General features: G+C 44.7%; 1 protein-coding gene and 1 pseudogene across 5 annotated transcripts in view; one reads left to right on the top strand and one right to left on the bottom strand.

Moving 5' to 3' along the window:
• Positions 1 to 19,332, top strand: part of Cdip1 (cell death inducing p53 target 1) — a 31,758-nt gene extending 12,426 nt beyond the window's left edge. For 3 of the 5 annotated variants that reach the window (XM_060364092.1, XM_021632408.2, XM_021632407.2), the window contains exons 2-6: positions 15,727 to 15,801; positions 16,218 to 16,325; positions 16,542 to 16,697; positions 17,185 to 17,458; positions 17,553 to 19,332. In XM_060364092.1, the coding sequence (XP_060220075.1) occupies positions 16,241 to 16,325; positions 16,542 to 16,697; positions 17,185 to 17,458; positions 17,553 to 17,664 (627 nt within the window). In that variant the 5' untranslated portion in view covers positions 15,727 to 15,801; positions 16,218 to 16,240 and the 3' untranslated portion in view covers positions 17,665 to 19,332. Of the gene's footprint in view, positions 1 to 3,733; positions 3,758 to 7,378; positions 7,482 to 10,125; positions 10,249 to 15,726; positions 15,802 to 16,217; positions 16,326 to 16,541; positions 16,698 to 17,184; positions 17,459 to 17,552 lie in introns of those variants that run through there. The other 2 variants (XM_021632409.2, XM_060364093.1) reach the window with 2 other exon arrangements.
• LOC132646559 (U6 spliceosomal RNA) lies at positions 10,820 to 10,920 on the bottom strand (annotated as a pseudogene).
• Positions 19,333 to 19,533: the final 201 nt, after the last annotated feature.

Here is a 19,533-nt window from a genome sequence, read left to right as displayed (position 1 = left end):
TACTTTGTGGGTTCTTTAATCCCCTCCCTATTTCACCCCTATCACTAGATAGGAGAGAAAGAAGGATAGAGAAAAGAGAGAGAAAGATCTTGGGATCTGATTTCTTTCTTCTTGTTTTTTCTTTGCTTGTAGCTGGTCTTTGCTACTTTGTGGGTTCTTCTTTTTTCCCACCCTTTATCCCCTAGTTTCACCCCCTATCATTAGATAAGAGAGAAAGAAGAATAGAGAAGGGGGGGAAAGAGAGACATTCTTGAATTTAATTTTTTCTTGTTTCTTCTTTGAGCATGACTACTGAAAAACCACAACCAATAACAACCAACCTCACCTTTTGGGACCCTAGCATTTATATACCCACAATTGCAGAACTTGTCTGCAGCTGGCAAAAACATACCTCTGCTAGAGCAGGAGGCAAATCACTCCCAAATCCCCACTCCTGGGATTAAAACAAAAACACTTTCTTACAACATTTCTGTGTTTTTTAAAGAAACCAAAATTCCAGAATTTTTGAAGATATCACTACAATGTAGCAAAATTACAGTTACGAAGTAGCAACAAAAATAAGTTTATGGTTGGGGGCTCACCACAACATGAGGTATTAAAAGGTAGGTAGCATTAGTAAGGTTGAGAACCACTGGTCTAGGAGGTAGCCTATAGTTCTAGCAGAGAAAGCAGCAAGAGTTTCCAAATAATGACAAAGCAGGCCTTCACATCCTAAGATAACAGGGGTTAAAGGGAAGAAGGAATACAGAAGTGGGAGCTTTCCTGGTTCCACTGATTAGAGACAGTATAGAGAGTCCACGGAGGTTAATCCCAAAGCTCATGGACTCATGTATTCAGCAGGTATGTTCAGAGATGTGCAAAGTACAGTGGGTAGGGCTGTAGTGGACAGAAGCAGGTTTGGGACATAGGGCTGAACCTGAACCTAGACCTTTTCTTTCAAACCGTGGCCATCAGATGAGAGAGACTGGTTATTGGTTTTTCACAGAATTAGAAGTTCTGGTCAAAGTTTGAAGGAAATACTTTAAATTTTCAGAGTTGGGGAAATGGCTCTGCAGTTAAGAGCACTGGCTGCTTTTCCAGAGCCTTCATTCAATTCCTAGCACCTATGGTAACTCCAGTTCCATGGGATCCTACACCCTCTTCTTGCCTCCTCAGGCACTGAATGAATGCAGTGCACAGATGTACATGCAGGCAAAATCCCATACACATAAAAATTAAAAAAAAAAAACAATTAGCAGCTGACAAGATGCTGAGCAGATAAAGGCATTTGACTTTCCGACTTTAATCTTCACAACAGACATAACAGAAAGAACCAGCTCCCTTAAGTTGTCCTCTGACTTCCACAGGCATACCATGGTACATGAGCTCACACATATTCATAAATAAATAAACTGTAGTTTTGAAAAAAAAAAAAAAAAAAACGTGTTTGGAACCCCCTTCACCCATCTGGTTTGATGACTAGGGTGTGACAAACAGAAATAACCCTTCTGGGTGGGGAGATTCTGCCCAGGAATGGCAGTCAAGCTGTAGTACACATTTTATGAGCTGTCATGAGACTATCCCCCAAGTCTGGGCTCTTGGGCACAATGTTTGAACTTCTGCTGGGAGTGACTAATGCCCTGGGCCAGGAACTCACTGCCTGCCATCCTGCAGGCCCCTAGCCCACAGATCTCTCTGGTGACTAGAGCCACTTGCTGCTCTTGCATATTTTGTAAATTCTTCCAAAGGGTGCCCCAGGTTCCCAGGTGGGTCTATAGGTCCGTGAGAACTGGGACTGTGAATTGAGTAATTACTCTTAGGGGTGCAGTGAATTGTCTGAATTAAGGAGTTAAGGGTCTTGACTCTTGAATAAGTCACTTAGAAAAGGAAACTTGACTAATGATGGATTCACTAGGTAAAACTGGCCCAAATTCAGACCTGAATAACCCTGCCCTGTTGAGGGAAGACCTCAAATGATCACTACTCAGGTCTCAGATTTCCTGGGAGTTCTGAATCTCTTAAGTGTCAGGCCTCAATTTTTGGCCCTTGGTATAGTCAAGCTCAGCTTCCACATATGCATGATTGGCCTGGAGATTAGCCACACTATGACCAGTTCTCTGTGGCTTCAAACTGACCAAAAAGGAACTGTACTTAGCATTGCCAGAGGTACCCAAGTACTGTAGGTTTCTTCCCTCTAGCAGCCACCTATTTGATAATGGTATACCACACAATGCAAAGGGAAACTGGGACAACCTAACCCAACCCCACCCCCATTTTCTAAATTATTTGGTATAAAAGAGGTTATAGTCCAAATGCTGTCCTGACTACTGCCCTGCCCTCAGTGTGGAAGCTCTCCTAGGATCCCCTCTCATCAGTTTGCTCAGGAGGCTTTTCCATGTAGCTTCTTACATGGACCTTCTTCCCATACTGCTTGTAATTCACCTTTGCCTGTGCTGAAATGTTCCATGTTCAGTGAAGCCTTTTCTATGTAGACTTAAGCTCTGTAGGACTTCTTCCCTAATTCTTGTTCCTCCATCACTGTACCATTGTTTCTGTTTCTGTGTTTATAGCTTCCTCTTTCCAATCTGTTAAGAGAAGTGTCTCCCACCTTGACTGCCTAGAAAAAAATCTGACTCATGGCAGACACTTAGTATTTATTGGTTGAATAAAATCAGGTACTTCGTGACTTACAGTTAGTCTTGTCTTCCTATGAGCTTATCAGTTCTGAAGGCACAGGAGCATGGCGTATGCATTCTTCCTTCGAAATATAGTTTTGAATGAAGAGTTCAATTCTCAAGTATAGTCATTGGATCAGTTCTAAAGTCAGTTAGTAGAGCACAGTTAGTAGAGCAAAGACCTCATAAGGTCAAACTGCCCTGTAAAGTCCTTGACTAGCTTGTGAGTTTTGAGAAATGTGGAGACATGTCATTTTGTTTCCCACTCTCTTTTCGGCTCTGTTTTCATTGGAAAAGCCAGGGGCTAGGTAGGGAGACTTCACCACCATTTTGTTCTAGGTACCATGAACTCCATGTAAACTTAAGTGCAGAGGATGGATTTCACTGGTGTAGCTCTTTGTTGGGAGCATAAGACCCACACACACTCAGGTGCACTGGGCAAGGTATCACACACCTGTAATCCGAGCATTCAGGGAGACAGAGGCAGAACAAAAAAAAAAAAAGTTTGGTGCAGTGTTATTGTTGTTTGATTTTGCAACAGGGTCTTATATAGCCCAGGCGGTTCTCAAACATTCTATGTAGCTGAGACTGGCCTTGAACTTCTGGTCATCCTGGCTCCACCTTCCAAATACTGAGATTATGCACTTGTGCCACCATGCTGGGCAACGATGGTGCTTTGAACATTTTGGAGAGTGACAGGAGAGGACTGAGAGGGCTGCAGCAGGTGTTTGGGGCGCTTGTCAGGACAGCTGAGTCCTGTGTCTGTTCTAGCAGCCAGAATAGCAGCATCCCTCCTCAGCCCACCCCCAACCTGCTGCTCTTTTTCTCTCTCCTTCAGTCTCTAGGAGTTCACATGGCTCCTGCCCTTGGGTGCGTAATAAGTATTTGACACCCAAATGAATGTTAGTTGAAACTTCAGATTTAGTTATCTCTGATGATTTTCTAGCCAGACACTTGAGATATCTGAGTCAGGGAGATACCTACACATGCCAGTGACAGCTCCAAACTTGACACACATTCCCCTTTTTTCCAAAGAGAAAATCCAGAGTTCTCCCATGCCAGCTGATAGGAGTGAACATCCCAGGGTCCCATGTCAACTTCAGGTAATAAGAATTTGGTTCAACTTCTGTATACTGTGTTATATAATGCATATAAAATTCTAGTTGTCTTCCACTCCTGTAGCACTTTGATTCCCACTTTTTCCTGGTGCTTTTGCTGACATCAGCATGGATCCACGGGGAAGGCTATTGATAAGACAGACTCCATAGTGAAGCCAGACATAGTGGCTCACCCCTTTAATCAGAGCACTTGGGAGGCAGAGGCAGGCATATTTCTGTGAGTTTGAAGCCACCCTGGCTTCAAAAAAGTGAGTCCAGGACATCTGGGGCTACACAGAGAAACCCTGTCTCAAAAAAGAAAGAAAGATTTCACTGTGACCCTGAAGTAGGCACATTTTCCTCAGGTTTTGGGGTCACTTCTTAATGTCTGCTGTTTTTGTTTGTTTGTTTTTTGGACAGTGTCTCACTCTGTACCCCTGGCTGGCCTGGGAAAGTGAATCAGGATGGCCTTAAACTCACAATTTAATCTCTAGTGCTGGTATTAAAAATATATGCCAACATAGGGTCCTGTTTCTTTTAAATTGCTCTTGAAAAAGCAGTTGACAGTAGCATTAAAGAGTTGTTGAGGTCTTGCCCAGGTCTGCTGTGTTTTGTGGTATTTTCTTTCCTTTTACTAATTGCTGTGACTTTTGTAGAGTGCCCAGTACTATCAAAAACACACCTCTGCAGCTTATCATCTTCGCCCAAGCAGAACTTTCTGCAGAATAATAGGAGTGACCTGTTGCATGAGAGCTCAGTATCATAAAGATGATGTCACCTCATTGCTGTAGAGAAAGTTTGGTGGGGAAGCACAAAGCATATATGGCAACTCTGAGCTATATGAAAGAATGGAGCCCAGAGGTTGTTTAGTTTCCAGTGGCACAAAACCATCTGTAACTCCTCTTTCAGGAGATCTGATGCCCACCTCTGGCCTCTGCAGGCACCAGAACACACATGGCATATACAAAAAATAAAAATCTTATAAACAAAAAGCTTGCACCTGGTGGCTATGATTGTCGTAACTACATAGTTTAACTATGTCCATTTGTGTAAGCTTACTGCAGGCAGATATCAGGAGGTTTTTTTTCCCCAGGGTTCCATTTTGGTGGCTTAAGAGATGGGTCTTTAGGCTTGTGGTATTTCTAAAATTAGTTTTCAGTCACCATGGCCTGCCTTAGAACAGGTGCTGACAGCTTGTTTATCTTTGGTTGTGCCTGCAGCTGTAGCTCCTTTTCCACCCTTTGCTCCCCGTTTCCTCTCCTGTGTGAACTTCCATAATGTTTTATGCCAGCAGCAGAATATACAGAAACAGCTCAGAGAGCAGGGCACAGGACCATGGTGGAGCCCAGGCTGTGTTCTTGGCTAAGAACCAACCATCATCAGCCTCAGGCTGGGTAACTTCATCACTCTTTAGTGTATCATGTGTCCTTTGGGGATTTACTTGCCTGCCCTCCTCCATCAGGTGACTTGCTGCCTCTCCATGCAAGACCTAGTAAACTTGACAGTTTGCTCAAAGCCTTGGGCTGTGATCCAGAAGAGAGGTAGGAGTCACTGTACCAGACCTACGGAGACATAGGAAGATTAGAATCAGAGAGAGAGTTATCAGAAACCCCTGTTGCTCCAGAATTCAGTCATAGTCTGAGGCACTGTTCTGGATTTAGAAATAACATTTAACAGTTTTGAGCAATTTGAAGAAGGAATCATTCAAGGACCTGGTGTTCATCATAGAAAAACTAGAAACGACACATAAATAAAAGGCTTCTGCATTTGTATTTGTATACAAACAAATCTAAGATCTCACTACCCAGAGAACACCACTGAAGGAGGATTTCCGTGTTCTTAATTACTTGTACTCAGTTCCTTGTCCATACTATTTTTCCATATTGGTTAAAAGTAGATAGGTGTCATTTTTAAGTGTGAATGCAGTTACTTTGTACTTGAATCAGGTGGAGTTAGCCATTCTTTTGGCTGAACATCAAGATAATACATATAGATATCTTTGCTTGTGGGAATTGCTGCTCCTGTCTGTGTCTATTCTATCTCTAAGATAACTACCTTAAAATTAAATGATTTTTTTTAAATCAAAAAGAATGTACAGGAAGCACATCTTTCCTCCAGAAAAGTACCATTAACCTGCTCTGTTGTGGCCACCACTTTGATGTCACAGGAAGGGAAAGGAGTTTGCGAAGAGCACGGACAAGAGATCATTAGGATATCAATGCACAGTTATTGTCCTCATCATGGCCTAGACATAGTGCCTGCTTGTAAGTTTGGAGCTGCTGGTCCTATCTTGATTGGGCTTCTCTTCTCTTTTTTACTTCCTTTTTCTCATGTTATACTTGTGCCCTCATAGCTACAAGCCAGAGATAGTCAGCGCCAGCAGTGGAGTTATTGCCCCTCTTGGTTTGCCTCCAGAGAGAGTGGGTGGAAATGGACCACAGAATTTCACTGTCTACCCAATGCTGATTCAGCCAGTCTCAGGTTTCAGGTGGGAGCACAGTTGTCCTCCTAGCACAGTCATAGAAAAGTTCATCTTTCCCTAGGGTTCTCTTTGTGAAGGACACTTCTCCTTCCCCTTCTTTCTTTTGAGACTGAATCTCTCTATGTGGATTAGGCTGGTCTTAACAGTTATACCTGCCTCTGCCTCCTGAGTGCTGGGATTAGGGTATGGAGCACCATGCCTGGCTTTCTCTGTCTTTTTTCCTTAGCATATTGTCTCTGGGCAGCTGTAGGAATTCTAGCCTGGTTACACACTAATAAGTGCCTGAATTAGCTGCAGATTTGTGCAGAGCTTGGTGAGAAGAAGATGGGGAGGGCTTGAGATATTGATGTACTGTCCCTACAAGGGTCACTCATAGGGGGTGCACGTGTGTTCAGTTTGAGCCTTTCTTATCTTTCCCCATGCTGGGCATCTATGTTGACATGGTTAATGCTCCATCAGTATTCCCTATGCATCATTCTCTGCAATCAGGTGGTCACACTGAAGTGAGCACTAGAATTGTGTGGCCTCATTTTAGGGCCACTAGTTGTCTGTATTTGTTCCCCCCCTTTTTTACATAGTGATCTATACTAAACTACATCCCCTGCCCTTGTGTGTATATGTGTGTGTGTGTGTGTGTGTGAGAGAGAGAGAGAGAGACTTAATTTTTTTATTTTTTATTTTTTGAGAGAAGATCTCAACATAGAGGCCCATGATAGCTTCTGTTGCTAAAATCTATTCCCTTGGGGAGACATAAAATAAGTAATGTCTACCTGCTTCTGTGGTCTCAGCAACAAACCGATTCTACCAAAGTTTATTCTGGATAACCACTGAATTTATTAGGCTTATTTATTGAGCTTAGTGTGTAGTGACCTTAAAGCAGCCATACTGGAAAGTTTGCATCCAGCATAGATGATTATTCTTCCATGGTTGTGTGCAGTCAGGAGGTAGGTCTGGGGTTTGTTTTTAAACAAGAACATTTGCCCCAGCTTGCTAGACTAACAGGCTATATTTAGTCACCTGGAGAAACCCATTTAACTGGAAAGATAATGGGTGTGTTTTAATAGTTCATCTCCTGGAAAGACATATACTTTTAGGCTCAAATATATATATATATAATTTTTTTCTTTTTTTTTTTTTTTTGGAGACAGGGTTTCTTCTCTGGCTGTCCTGGACTCTGCTTTGTAGACCAGGCTGGCTTCAAACTCAAGAGATCCACCTGCCTTTGCCTCCTGAGCCCTGGGATTAAAGGTATGCACCACCACATCTGACCTCAGGAACACTAACTTTTAATGCTAGTGTTTTTTTCCTAATATTTGGAAGTTGTTTACCAGTAATTGACTAAAACAAGTATATTTCTATCATGTGGAAGAGTTAGAGGTGGCTGGAGTCCCATGGCCATCCTTGGTACATCTCTCCAAGGCTGCTGTACTATAGTAACTATGTCCTATGGCCAGCTAGCAAGAAGGAGAAAAGTGTCTGTGATTTAGATCAAGCTAACTTCCCTCAGTGCTTCCCCATGCAGGCACTAAGGCCAACTTTGGCCAGAGCTTAATCAGATGCTCGTAGAACTGTAATTAGGGTTGGAGTGTCTTAGTTAATCCACTGGTTTCATAACAGAAGGCAAAACACAGGAATGATGGCTTTGGGTGCAGCTAACTGTCTGAGCCACCTACTTTATGAGGCTGTCATTCTTCACAATCTGTCACTATTATTTTCAATGTGACATAATCATAGCCTTGATTTCACTAGGAATGGATGTTTTTTTCCATAGTAGTTCGCTTAAAAGCATCTTCTGAAATAACTAGTACCTGTCACCTCCATGAAGCCTGTTTTGCCCAGCATGAAGAGTTTACTTCCACCTCACAAGGACATCATTTTCCAAAAGAAGTCAGAGATAAAGGAATTTGTCTAGGGCCTCAGCCATTATCATGATACTAGAGTGCCAGGAAGATCTGTTCTTAGTATGTCATTGATGGTCAAGAAAGGAAGGGGGCTCTGCTCCCACTGCTACTTGGCTTTTTGCTTGTTTCTTTTCTTTTTATTTTACATATTTTGTTGTTGTTTTCAATACAGGATCTCACGATGTAGCTCTGACTTTCCTGAGTTTTTCTTTTCAGTTCAAGGAATTGAACCATGGCCTCATGGCTGTTAAACAAATGCTTTACCATTGAGCTACATATATCCCAGTCCTGCTAGTGTCTTCAGAGTAAAAAATCAAGTGGTGAGGTGCAGGGATCCCAAAAGCCTGAGCCTCAGAAGGTCTAGGACTATCTTCCCTGCCCTGCTGTGTCTCAGGATCTAAGGTTTGGAGCTTAGCAGCAACCCTATAGCTGGGTCACCCTGCAAACCTCAAGGCTGCTGTCCTCTCCTATTCCTCTGCTTAGCCCGCTGCACTTTTTTACTGGACTCTGTCTCCTCCAAGCCTTCTTACTGGGCTTTAAACAGGGATGGGTATAGACTCCAGGACACTGATTCCTCTGGTTTTTATTTTGTTTTTAATGGGACCACTGAGTAGTTCTTGGAATGAGTGCTGACTCAACTGTGACATGAGCTCAGGTGGCTGGTTATTCCAAGAGGGATCACCAGCCATCTGGATCTCATCTCACCCACATGGCCTTCCTTCACATGGCCACCACAGAAACCTATTGCTAAAATCTACCCTTGGGGTATTTGGGAAATCAGCAATATGATGTTGCCCAGGGGCTAGTAAACAAGCAGTAAGGGTCCTAGAGCCCACTGGTTGTAATGACCCATCACTGGATGGCCTCCTGCTGTGTTTAGCAAATGGGAGACTCTGGGTGGGGAAGAATGCCTGGCCACTGGCCAGATGCCAGAGATCTGCTCCCAGAGGCAGAGGAGTCCATCTGAGGCCAGCTGGTGTCTTAAGCCAAGACTGCCACAGGGGACTAAACCTCTGGGACAGGGTAGTAGAAGTCAGCTGATCCTGGGAATGCAGCTCCACAGCAGGTGTACCCTGCTTCCATGCCGCTGGATCCAGAGTACAATGCCTTCCCAAAGGTATTGCTGACTTGGGGAGTTCCAGGCAAGTCTTACCAGGAGAGCAATCTAGAGGTTTCTCACAGAGGCTGTGATCTCTGCTGTTTTGGTAAGGGACATTACAGAGCTGAGCTTCTCAGACTGAGGTCTTGCTGGAATGTCTCTGAATGAGGTCATTGTAGATGGCCACAGGCACCATGATCAGGGATCAGATAACTTCAGGAGAGAGGCATTGATCACTGTTGAGTAATAAAGTAACAGGGTTTTTTTGTTTGTTTAATTTGTTTGTTTTGCTTCTGAGACAGGGCTTCTATATAGTCCTGTCTGTCCTGGAACTCACTTTGTAGTCCAGGCTGCCTCTGCCTCCGCCTCCTGCGCACTGGGATTGAAGGCATGCACCACTGCCACCACCACTGGGAGCTCATGTTGTAACATACTGTTTTTATTCCATGTTCTTGTGGGCCAACCCCTGTCCTCCAGCAGAGGGCATTTTGCACACCCTTTAGTAACCTTTCTTCAATTCTGAGAGGAAGGCAAATGAGTAAACCAAGGCTCTGATGTTGCAGCCAGAAAATCATAGGCATGTGAGGTTGATGTAGAGTCCTTGTCCCAACTGCTTGCTTAATTTAAAAAGCTTGCACAGCAGCAGATGCCTCCCTGGGGTGCAATCCAGATAGAACAACAAGAGGCTTTCCTTTCCCTAGAGAAACCTGACTCTAAGTCTCTCTGGAGTGGAGAGTTGACCCTGCCTTTAGGCACCTAGTAGTGCATTCAGTCTAGTGGTGTGGTGTCTGCAGCCTGCGGGAGGGTTTCTTAGGGTCTCCTGCTGGAGGTCTGACTACCTTAGTAGTAGAGCAAAGACAACGTTAGTTACCTTGACTTTGCATTGTACAAGCATTTGCATGGATGGCTCAGAATCAGGATGAAAGCAAGAAGCACTAGAGTCTGAGTTGGATCAAGACAGGGCACTAACCTGACCTGACCTGCACCTGTCTTTACCACTACATAGCACATAAAGGTAATAAAAATTAACTTTATTCTTTTTTATTTTTAAAGATAGATTTGGGTTTTTGTTTAACTAGTTGGTTGGTTTGGTTTGGTTTGGTTTGATTTTTTTTCAAGACAGGGTTTCTTTGTGTAGCCTTGGCTGTCCTGCAACTTGCCGTAGACCATGCTGGCCTCAAACTCAGAGATCTGCCTGCTTTTGCTTCCACAGTGCTGAGATTAAAAGCATGTGCCACCACTGCCCATTTAAAGATAGGTTTTTGTCAAAAGTTAGTGCCTGGCCAGTGAGATAGCTCTGTGGTTAAAGATGCTTACCATGTAAACCTGATTACCCGAGTTCTGTTCTAGAACCTACATAAGGGGGATTGAGACAGTTGACTCTGAAGAGTTGTTCTTAGACCTCCACAGATACCATGGCATGTGCACACAAACACTAAAATTTAAAAAAAAACATTAAACCATTAAGAACTTACCAAAACAAGTATGGTAAAACCTTTTCCACTAGCTTTATACAAAGCCTCCTCATAAGAAAATGGTTATTAAACTAAACATACTGATAAAGAGTTTTATAGTAACAAGAAAAAAAAAACTACAGAAGTTACTTGAATTTACATGTCATCCTGTGCAGGGGGCTGCTATCTGTATATCACTTGAATTTTAGTATATGTGCTGTCAAAGCAAGCACAGTTTTATTAGTTCTTAGTATGTAAGTAAGTACATAGCTTTTCAACATTGTGTATAAAGTGTGAGGCCTGCAAGAAAACCTCAGTATTGATGGCTGTCTGGAAGTAAAGCGTATACACAGTTACAGTTTCTCAAGTTATGGTTTAAAGCTGCTTTTTTCCCCCCTCATGCCCAGAAAAACAACTGACTGAGAGCTGGAGGGATAGCTCAGCAGTTAAAAGTGCTTGCTGCTCAATCATGAGGACTAGAGTTCAGATCCTAGCACCCACCTCAAGTAGCTCACAAATGCTTTTAAGTGCAGCTCAAGATACTGACACTCTTGAGCTCTAAAGGCACCCATAAACACATATTAGAAAACAGATAAACAGACATACTTTTTTTAAAAAATGAAGTTGCTGGGAGTATTAGTGGCAAAGTGCAGGTCAAGAGACCCTAGGTTCCCTCTTCATGTTCCTCAGCTTCCCCAAAGAATTACCAGCACAAACAGATACTGTTTTGAATATGAACAAAGTAATTCCATAATATAGGGAAACTTTTTAATTTTTAAATTTCCATTTTATTTATTTATTTGGTTTTTCAAGGCAGGGTTTCTCTATGTAGCCTTGGCTGTCCTGGACTTGCTTTGTAGACCAGGACTGGCCTCAAACTCACAGAGATCCACCTGCCTCTGCCTTCCCGAGTGCTGGGATTACAGGCATGTGCCAGCATTCCCTGCTGAGAAACAATTTTTGTCTCTTTATATGTTGCTAGTAACTTTTTGCATTTGTTTTATGTGTGACGGTGTTGTGTGTATTACAGCACTTGTATAGAGGTGAGTAGACAACTTTGTGGAGTTGGTTCTTCACCTTTTGTGGGTTCCAAGGATCAAACTCAGGTTCCTAGACTTGCATAGCACACATTTTCACCTCTTGACCCATATTCATACCCCACTGGTTTGGATTTATAAAAAATTTATTTATGTGTATGAGTGTTTGAGAGAGAGTCAGAGTCAGTCACATATGTGCCTGGTGCCTGTGGCATTCAGAAGAGGGCTTTGGGTTCTCCTCAACTGGATGGTTGTGGGCTATGTGGATGTTGAGAACTGAATCTGGGTCCTCTATAAGAACTAGTGCTCTTAACTGCTGAGCCATCTCTTTGACCCCTGCTTTGGATTTCTGAGGCCTTGTCTCACTCTGTAGCTTAGTTTGTTTCAAGCTTACAGTAACCTTTGTGCTTTAGCCTCCCAAATGCTGAGCCATTCCCAGGAAAATTTGTAATTAATTTGTTGCCACTTTTAAAATTTGATCTGTTGGTATTAATTAGAATTTTGGAAACTTAATCTGCCACTGCCAGCATACATACATATGTATGGATGTATATGTATGTATTCATTTACTTGTAGAGACTAACCCTAGGATCTTGGGTATATAAGGAAATTGGCCTCTCCCTGAGTTACACCCTTAGCCTTGAACTAATTTTTGTTTGTTTTCTAAGACAAACTTCTCTGTGTAGCTCTGGGTGTCCTGGAATTAGCTCTGTAGACCAGGCTGGCCTTGAACTCAAAGATCCACTTGCCTCTACCTGGATCAAAGGTGTGTGTCACCACTGCCTGGCCAACTAATTTTTAAAATTCCTTATTTTATAAAGTATTTAAGAGATATTTCTAATATGGTATTGAGAGATAGTGTATTTGAAGTTCTTAATAATCAGGTGTAAAGAAGTCCACAGGATGAAACATTTGGAGAACCATTCATTGGTCTGGTAAACCTGGAAAAAGTCATGTCAGAAAGTCTGTCTGAGCCTTGTCCTGTCACCCTTGCCTCATCCCCTCATTTCTTTTCTTCAGTCCTGTGAGAACTTGTGCCAGGATGGTTGCCCCACTGGGTCTCAAGATTCAAAATTCCCCTTTTCTCTCCTGGGCTTTGCTGCATTGGGACTTGGTGGTATTCCTCCTGGAACTCTGGGGGACAAAAAAGACCATGGAGTTTGCTGGTACCCGTTACAGTGTTAGGACAGTTTCAACCAGAATTAAGTTTGCCCTCAGACCTTACAACTGTGGCCTGTAACATGTACTAGCCAGGAGATATGTACCCTGCTGTTACCCCTGTAAGGGGCCTTGTATCAGCAGGCAAACTGCCAGGCTCCAGTTTGGCCTTAGATAAGTTTCACTGCATAATGAATAGCCGAAAGCCAAGCAGAATGCCAGGGGTAGTTCTCAGGTTCTGAGGCCTTGTGCTTGGAACTCCTCTCTGGGAAACAAGAAACCCAGAGGAGAGCATCTGAACTTAGCACACCAGAAGTCCAGCCTTCATCTCTTTCTCTCTTTCCATCCCAAGTATCTGTGGTTGTTGTAAACACCATGACCAAAAACAGCTTGGAGAGGAAGGGATTTGTTTTAGTTTACAGCTTATAGTCTATCACTGCCAGTGGAAGCCAGGACAGGAGTTCAAGGAGAGAAACATAAAAATACAAAAAACAAACAAACAAAAACACTACTTAACCAAGTACAATAGAACTTGGGGAGGCACAGGCAGGTGGATCTCTGTGAGTTCAAGGCCAGCCTGGTCTACAAAGGGAGTCCAGGACAGCCAAGGCTACACAGAGAAACTCTGTCTTGAAAAACCAAAAAGCAAACAAAAACCCTACTACTTACTGGCTTGCTGCCAGACTCACAGCTGCTTTTCTTACATAGATAGTCCAGGCCCAAGTGCCGAGGGTTATTACTGCCCACAGTGGGCTGGTGACTCCTACATCAATTAGCAATGAAGAAAATGCCCCACAGACATGCTGCTGGCCAATCTTGCAGAAGCTATTCATTTGAGGTTCTTCCTTCTCAGGTATGCCCGGTTGACAAGATTAGCCATCATACCAGGCAGTACTATCCTTCAGGGTCCTATCTTAGAATGTGTTCTTTTCAAAGTACGGCAGTATGCTACATAACAATGTTTTGGTGAAGAATGGATTGCATATATGACAAGAGTCCCATAAGATTATTTTCCTAGTCATCTTAGTTTCTGTAATACATAAAGTTGCCTAACAGTTTATTTTTAAGAATGATTTCCCACTATTATGTTTGGTGCTTTTAATTTGTTGACAGTCACCGTGATGTAACTGCAGAACATTATGAACCCCTAGACCCCTCCCCATGGAATGTACTAGAAATTGGGTTCCTGGGGAGGGGGTTTCTCATACAGGACATACCAAGGCCCTGGGCTTGAGGCCAGGTTTGTCTGACTCCAGATCTCTTTGTTGGTCATTCTGTTTGCCTGATACAAGGCCAATCCTTTCTCCTCTAAGGGAGGGCGAAATGGAGTTCTGGTGCTTTGCTGACTGTAAGAGTTTTTTTTCCTTGGAGCTGAGTCATATTCCATATGGCCTGGGATGGGGGTGGGGGAGTAAAGCTTTTGCTTGATTTCATGGCTCTTTAGTAATTTCAGTAGGCATCTCAAAATGTCAGTTCTGTCCTTGTTCCTGTGAAAACCCCCATCTGGAAGCTCTTCAGTGAAGCAAGAGCTCAGTCTGGTGGGTGGGTGTGGCCAAGCAAAGGTAGAGTATGCAACCCTGGTAGAGCTTCATACAGGGTGAGGGGGGAAGCCAGGCAGGGCTGTACTGCTGGGATGCCCAACAGGTCTCCATTCCACGATTGCTACTTGGAACAAGCAGCCCCCAAAGCAGCTGAATAAAATGCACATAACATTATCTATAGGTTGGCGCTGTGAGACATCAGGATGGCTTTGTAGAAGAGTGGCCCTACAACCTGGAGCAGTGAATGGGGCTAGAACTATGACCTGTTCCTGGAAGCCTCAGCTATGGGCCTGCTGTGGAAAGATGGACTGTAGCTGTAGTGGGGTGCAGGCAGAGCCCTGTACTCAGTTGCCTGAATAACTTCCTGCCGAAGGGCATGGAGATGTTAGGTTGCATTGGTCATGAATGGATTTTCTCAAACTGTCATATTAAATTTTGCTTTGGGGTTTTGTTAGGATTTTATTGCTGTGAAGAGACACCATGACCATGGCAACTCTTCCACAGTGACACACTTCCTCATACAAGGTCACAATTCCTAATGGTACCACTCCCTATGGGCCATCATTCAAACAAAAGACTATGGGGACCATTCCTATTCAGACCACCACACATTGAACCCAAAGCTTGGATGTGATCCCTCTGCCCTTACCCCTGATTTGTTGAACTTAGGAAGCAAGGTGTCCAGGTGTATGCCTATAATCTTAGCACATGGTAGGCTAAGGCAAGAGGATGGAGAGGTGGACTAGTTTGGAGTATACAATGGGATTCTTTTTTAAAGGGGAAAAAAAGTGAGGTTTGTGAGTAGAGGGATGAAAAGAATCATGAACCCCAGGATCCCTTACCCTTGGTAGACTTGGTACCTCTCTCTGTATTTGGACTTACTGTAAGGACTCTAGGCTTTGCTAGAAATGTTATTTTTACTGACTATACTACAGTGCTGGAGTTTTTCTATTTGTTACTGCTTTTCAATTAGCAAAAAGAAGTCCTTACTTCAGAATACTGCTAATGGTTAGTCTTTTATGTTAAATAGAGTGAAATACGACCTGAGTGTATCTGAGTGTTGACTTTGACAACTCCTTTCCTTTTTATGCCTAAGGAGACAAGCTAGTGCCACCATCACAGAGCTGACTCCTTTTGCATGGGAACTGGATCTGTAGGCATTGATGGAGAGTGGTGGGTACATAGAGGATTCAGCAGCTGTGCCCACCTGGAGAGTGGCATGCTTAAGCTGTGAACAGGCATGGGGAGTAGTTCACCTGGAAGCCTGTGGTTAAAGGTGTTGCTTTCTCTTTCCCTGAAACAGCCTCCTAGATCCCTGTTCAGCAAGCAGCTGAAATACTCTCACCTGCACCTGTTCTCTGTGCATCAGAAATCTGAGGTAAGAAATCCAGACAGCTTTCCAAACCATGCTATAGCCTGTGGTAGAAGTACACCCCTCCATGGTTAAGAGTTAGAAGACTGGGTACCAAGCTTCCCTGAGTAGTGGCCAGGTTAGACTCCCAAACAGGGTTGCTGGGCTTGTCACCAGAGCTGTCCTTACCCTCCAGCTTCCAAAGAAAAGTATAAAGGATGGTAGCTCTGGTGGGTTGTCCCCACCAGAGATAGAGTATCCCAAGTGTCAGAAGGAGCTCAGTGGTCACTGATGCTGCCAAGGGTAATGGATCTAACCACCAACCCTGATCTTCCACACACTGAGATTTCCTTTTGAGGACAGGAAAAGGTAGCATTTGAAGATGGTCACAACCTAGTATATTGGCCTTGCATGGAAGCAAGGAGCTGAATTTTTTCCTCCAGGTCCAGGTGTATCAGCAGCCAAGATGTCTAATGAGCCACCCCCTCCTTATCCGGGAGGCCCTACAGCCCCACTACTGGAAGAAAAAAGTGGAGCCCCACCTACCCCAGGTAAGGATGTTAAATTACCCTGGTTAGAGGCCTGGGTAAGGTCCCTAGATGGGATGGATTGTCTTGTCTTGAGGGTCTTTCTTGACCTCTGCCTCTGTCACAGCTCTCTGTATTCCAAGTATAATTGAAGCTTTTCAAATCCTGCTTTAGGGTCACCCTGTGCCCAGCCTGTGTGTAGAGATTAGCTGACCCACCTTTCTGTCCCTCTCTGTCCAGGCCGCACCTCCCCAGCAGTGGTGCAGCCGCCATCAGGCATGCCACTGCCCTCTGCTGAAGTTGCCCCCCCACCCTATGAGCCACCTGGTCATCCAATGCCTCAGCCTGGCTTTGTGCCCCCCCACATGAATGCAGATGGCACCTACATGCCTACAGGTGAGCTGAGAACTGAAGGAAGCATTAAGGCAGCTGCTGCCCCAAATTCACTTATGTCAAGCTGTATGAAATGAAAATGGTGGCAAGGAGAACTTGCCATCCACTGAGGGAAGGTTCACGCTAAGGGCTGTGGTGTGGTGGGGCTTGTCCCTGTTAAGGACACAAGCCCCCAATGGAGACCTAGAGCTTTGTTCACCAGTACCCTCTGGGCTACATTCATCTGGTGCCTATAATATCTGGGGTTGGGTTGAAGAGGAATGATACCTTCCCTCTTGCTGAAGCCCTCATCCTTGAAAACATGGAAGAACAGTCTTGGTCGCAATGTGGTAGGGATCACATGGGTCATTACAAATGCTTACCTTGAGCCACGGCCTCAGTGGCAAGGCCTGTTCCTGCTGACACTTTGGTCCTCTTGGGGAAGATAGCAAGAAGCTATTGTCTGTGTTCTCTCTTAGCCAGCCAGTGACCTTTCTGTGTGTTGTTACAGGTTTCTACCCTCCTCCAGGCCCTCACCCACCAATGGGCTATTACCCACCAGGACCCTACCCACCAGGGCCCTACCCTGGCCCTGGGGGCCACACGGCCACGGTCTTGGTTCCATCAGGGGCAGCCACTACGGTGACAGTGCTGCAGGGAGAGATCTTTGAAGGTGCACCTGTACAGACAGTGTGTCCCCACTGCCAGCAGGCCATCACCACCAAGATCTCCTACGAGATTGGCCTGATGAACTTTGTGCTGGGTTTCTTCTGCTGCTTCATGGGGTAGGTGTGGGCACAGACACATGGTGGTGCTGCTGGGGCTCTGTATGCTGCCTCACTCTTCTCAGGCCTCAGCCTATCTCTGTCTTCAATGCAGGTGTGATCTTGGCTGCTGCTTGATCCCCTGCCTCATCAATGACTTCAAGGATGTGACGCACACGTGTCCCAGCTGCAAAGCCTACATCTACACATACAAGCGCCTGTGCTAACGGTGCCAGACTTGGACTCCCCACCTATCAGTCTGGCCCCATGTGCTTTGTTCCCTGTGCTCAGTGGTCACTACTCCCCAACCCCCCATTTAGGGTTGGAAGTTTTGCTACTGTACCCTGGAAATCCTGTCCTCCCCTTGCCCTTCCCTGAGCATCCGACTCTTCCAGCAAACATTCTGTTGGATTTAGGCCAAGGGCCAGTGGGTGACATGGGGGTGGCAATAATCTGTGTGTTGCTTGGGCATTTGCAATCCAGAAGATAAGCTGGAGAGGGTCTCTTAATGGGGTCCTCATTCCTCCTTTTCTGTATAAGGTCCAGTTTGGCCCTTAACTCTTCCTGGGGCCAAGAACACCCAGAGAACATCAACGGGTCCCAGATGAGGGCTGACAGTGAGTGTTGTGCCTGAAACAACAGTTGTTCCTGACCTTTTGGAAGAGGTCAGGGTATCATGTAGGATTAAGTGGACCCAAGCCTGATGACAGGGTCTTAAGGCCTGGGTTTTTGTGTGGTATGTTGTCTGGGGTACCAGCATGGGTAAAAAAGAAATGACTGCCCACCCTGGACCTCAGAACTCTCAGGTATGGAAACCCAGGACTTCTACCCACTGTCCAGGAGGTACCTAAGAGCTGCCTGGTATAAGGCAAAGAGAATGCTGGGCAAGTTAAAGCCCTGGTAGCCAAGAAAAGTTTGCCCTGTTCTTATCTAGCTTCTTTGAATCAGTCAGTGTACAGACCTCCTTTCTGGCCACACATCTGTGAACCCCTATATTTTCTGGGGCCAGAAGGAATGAATGCCCATGAGCCTGTCCTGTCAACTTCTGTGTCTGTGTGGTGTATGGGTGCAACTTCTGCCTGGTTGGTTGTTGACAGAAGACCAGAAGAACCTCCTTGTAGGTTCATTGTCACTGGAGTAAGTCCCAGCCTTTTCGCTATAGTTGACTTGCTTCAATATTGGAACACTTCATTAGGGACAGCTGTGGCACTGGGCTGGAGACCAGGAAGAAGTCACAAGTGGTGGGGATGTCCTAGGGACATGAGTCGTGCCCAGGGTGTAAGCCCAAACCTTTCCATTTCCTGAATGGTCTGTGAATATGCCCATGTGGACGCTGTATCCTGCTGCTGTCCCTCTCCTGGTCTCACTACCACTGCATGGCCTCCTATCACTGTGAACTGTGGCCAAGTCCCAGTTTGTAGTTTCATTAAATTGGCCCTTACACTCCCCTGCCCTGGGCCTCTGCTGTCTTGCCTGGCTTCCTTCTTTCCTGAGGGACAGGGTGGGACTACAGGTAACTCTACTGGCAGGCAGTACCCCAGGCCTGGGAAACAACACAGGAACCCCAGTTGTTCTAGGCCAGGTCATTGGTTTCCACTATTTACATAATTAGGTGTCCTGGCTGCAGAACCTGAGAACTGGAGCCCTGCCCTAGCTTAGTGACCTCCTAACCTATAGCTGTTGCTCTTCAGTCCTTAAACAAGATAGGTCTAAGATCTTACAGTTTGAAGATAAACACTGAAGTCTGGGCACTCAGACCTTGGTAAAACCAATCATCTAAACTGTGAAGGTGGTGGGTTCAAGTCATTAAAGAGTTTCCCTGTTTCACCATTTTTTTTCACGCAAGACTTTTATAGGACTAGGTTCTTAACTAATAAAATATTTTAGACCATGAATTGTTTAAATATAAATATGTGCTTTTATAAGAATTTCTGAGTTAGAAAAACCACAGGTCCAAGAACATAATTAAGGATCTTTATGGTGTTTAGCGTGAATACACGGGAAAAGGTGCTAGGAATTGGTCAGGAGTGTCAGAAGGCAGGTGAGGACTGTCGTCAAAGAAGATGTCCATTTGTATGCAATATGCCACTGTTTCT

This window comes from Meriones unguiculatus, chromosome 11 (genome assembly GCF_030254825.1).
Source record: "Meriones unguiculatus strain TT.TT164.6M chromosome 11, Bangor_MerUng_6.1, whole genome shotgun sequence".
In the NCBI taxonomy this organism is placed as follows: domain Eukaryota; kingdom Metazoa; phylum Chordata; class Mammalia; order Rodentia; family Muridae; genus Meriones; species Meriones unguiculatus.
This window is presented reverse-complemented; position numbering and strand designations above follow the sequence as displayed.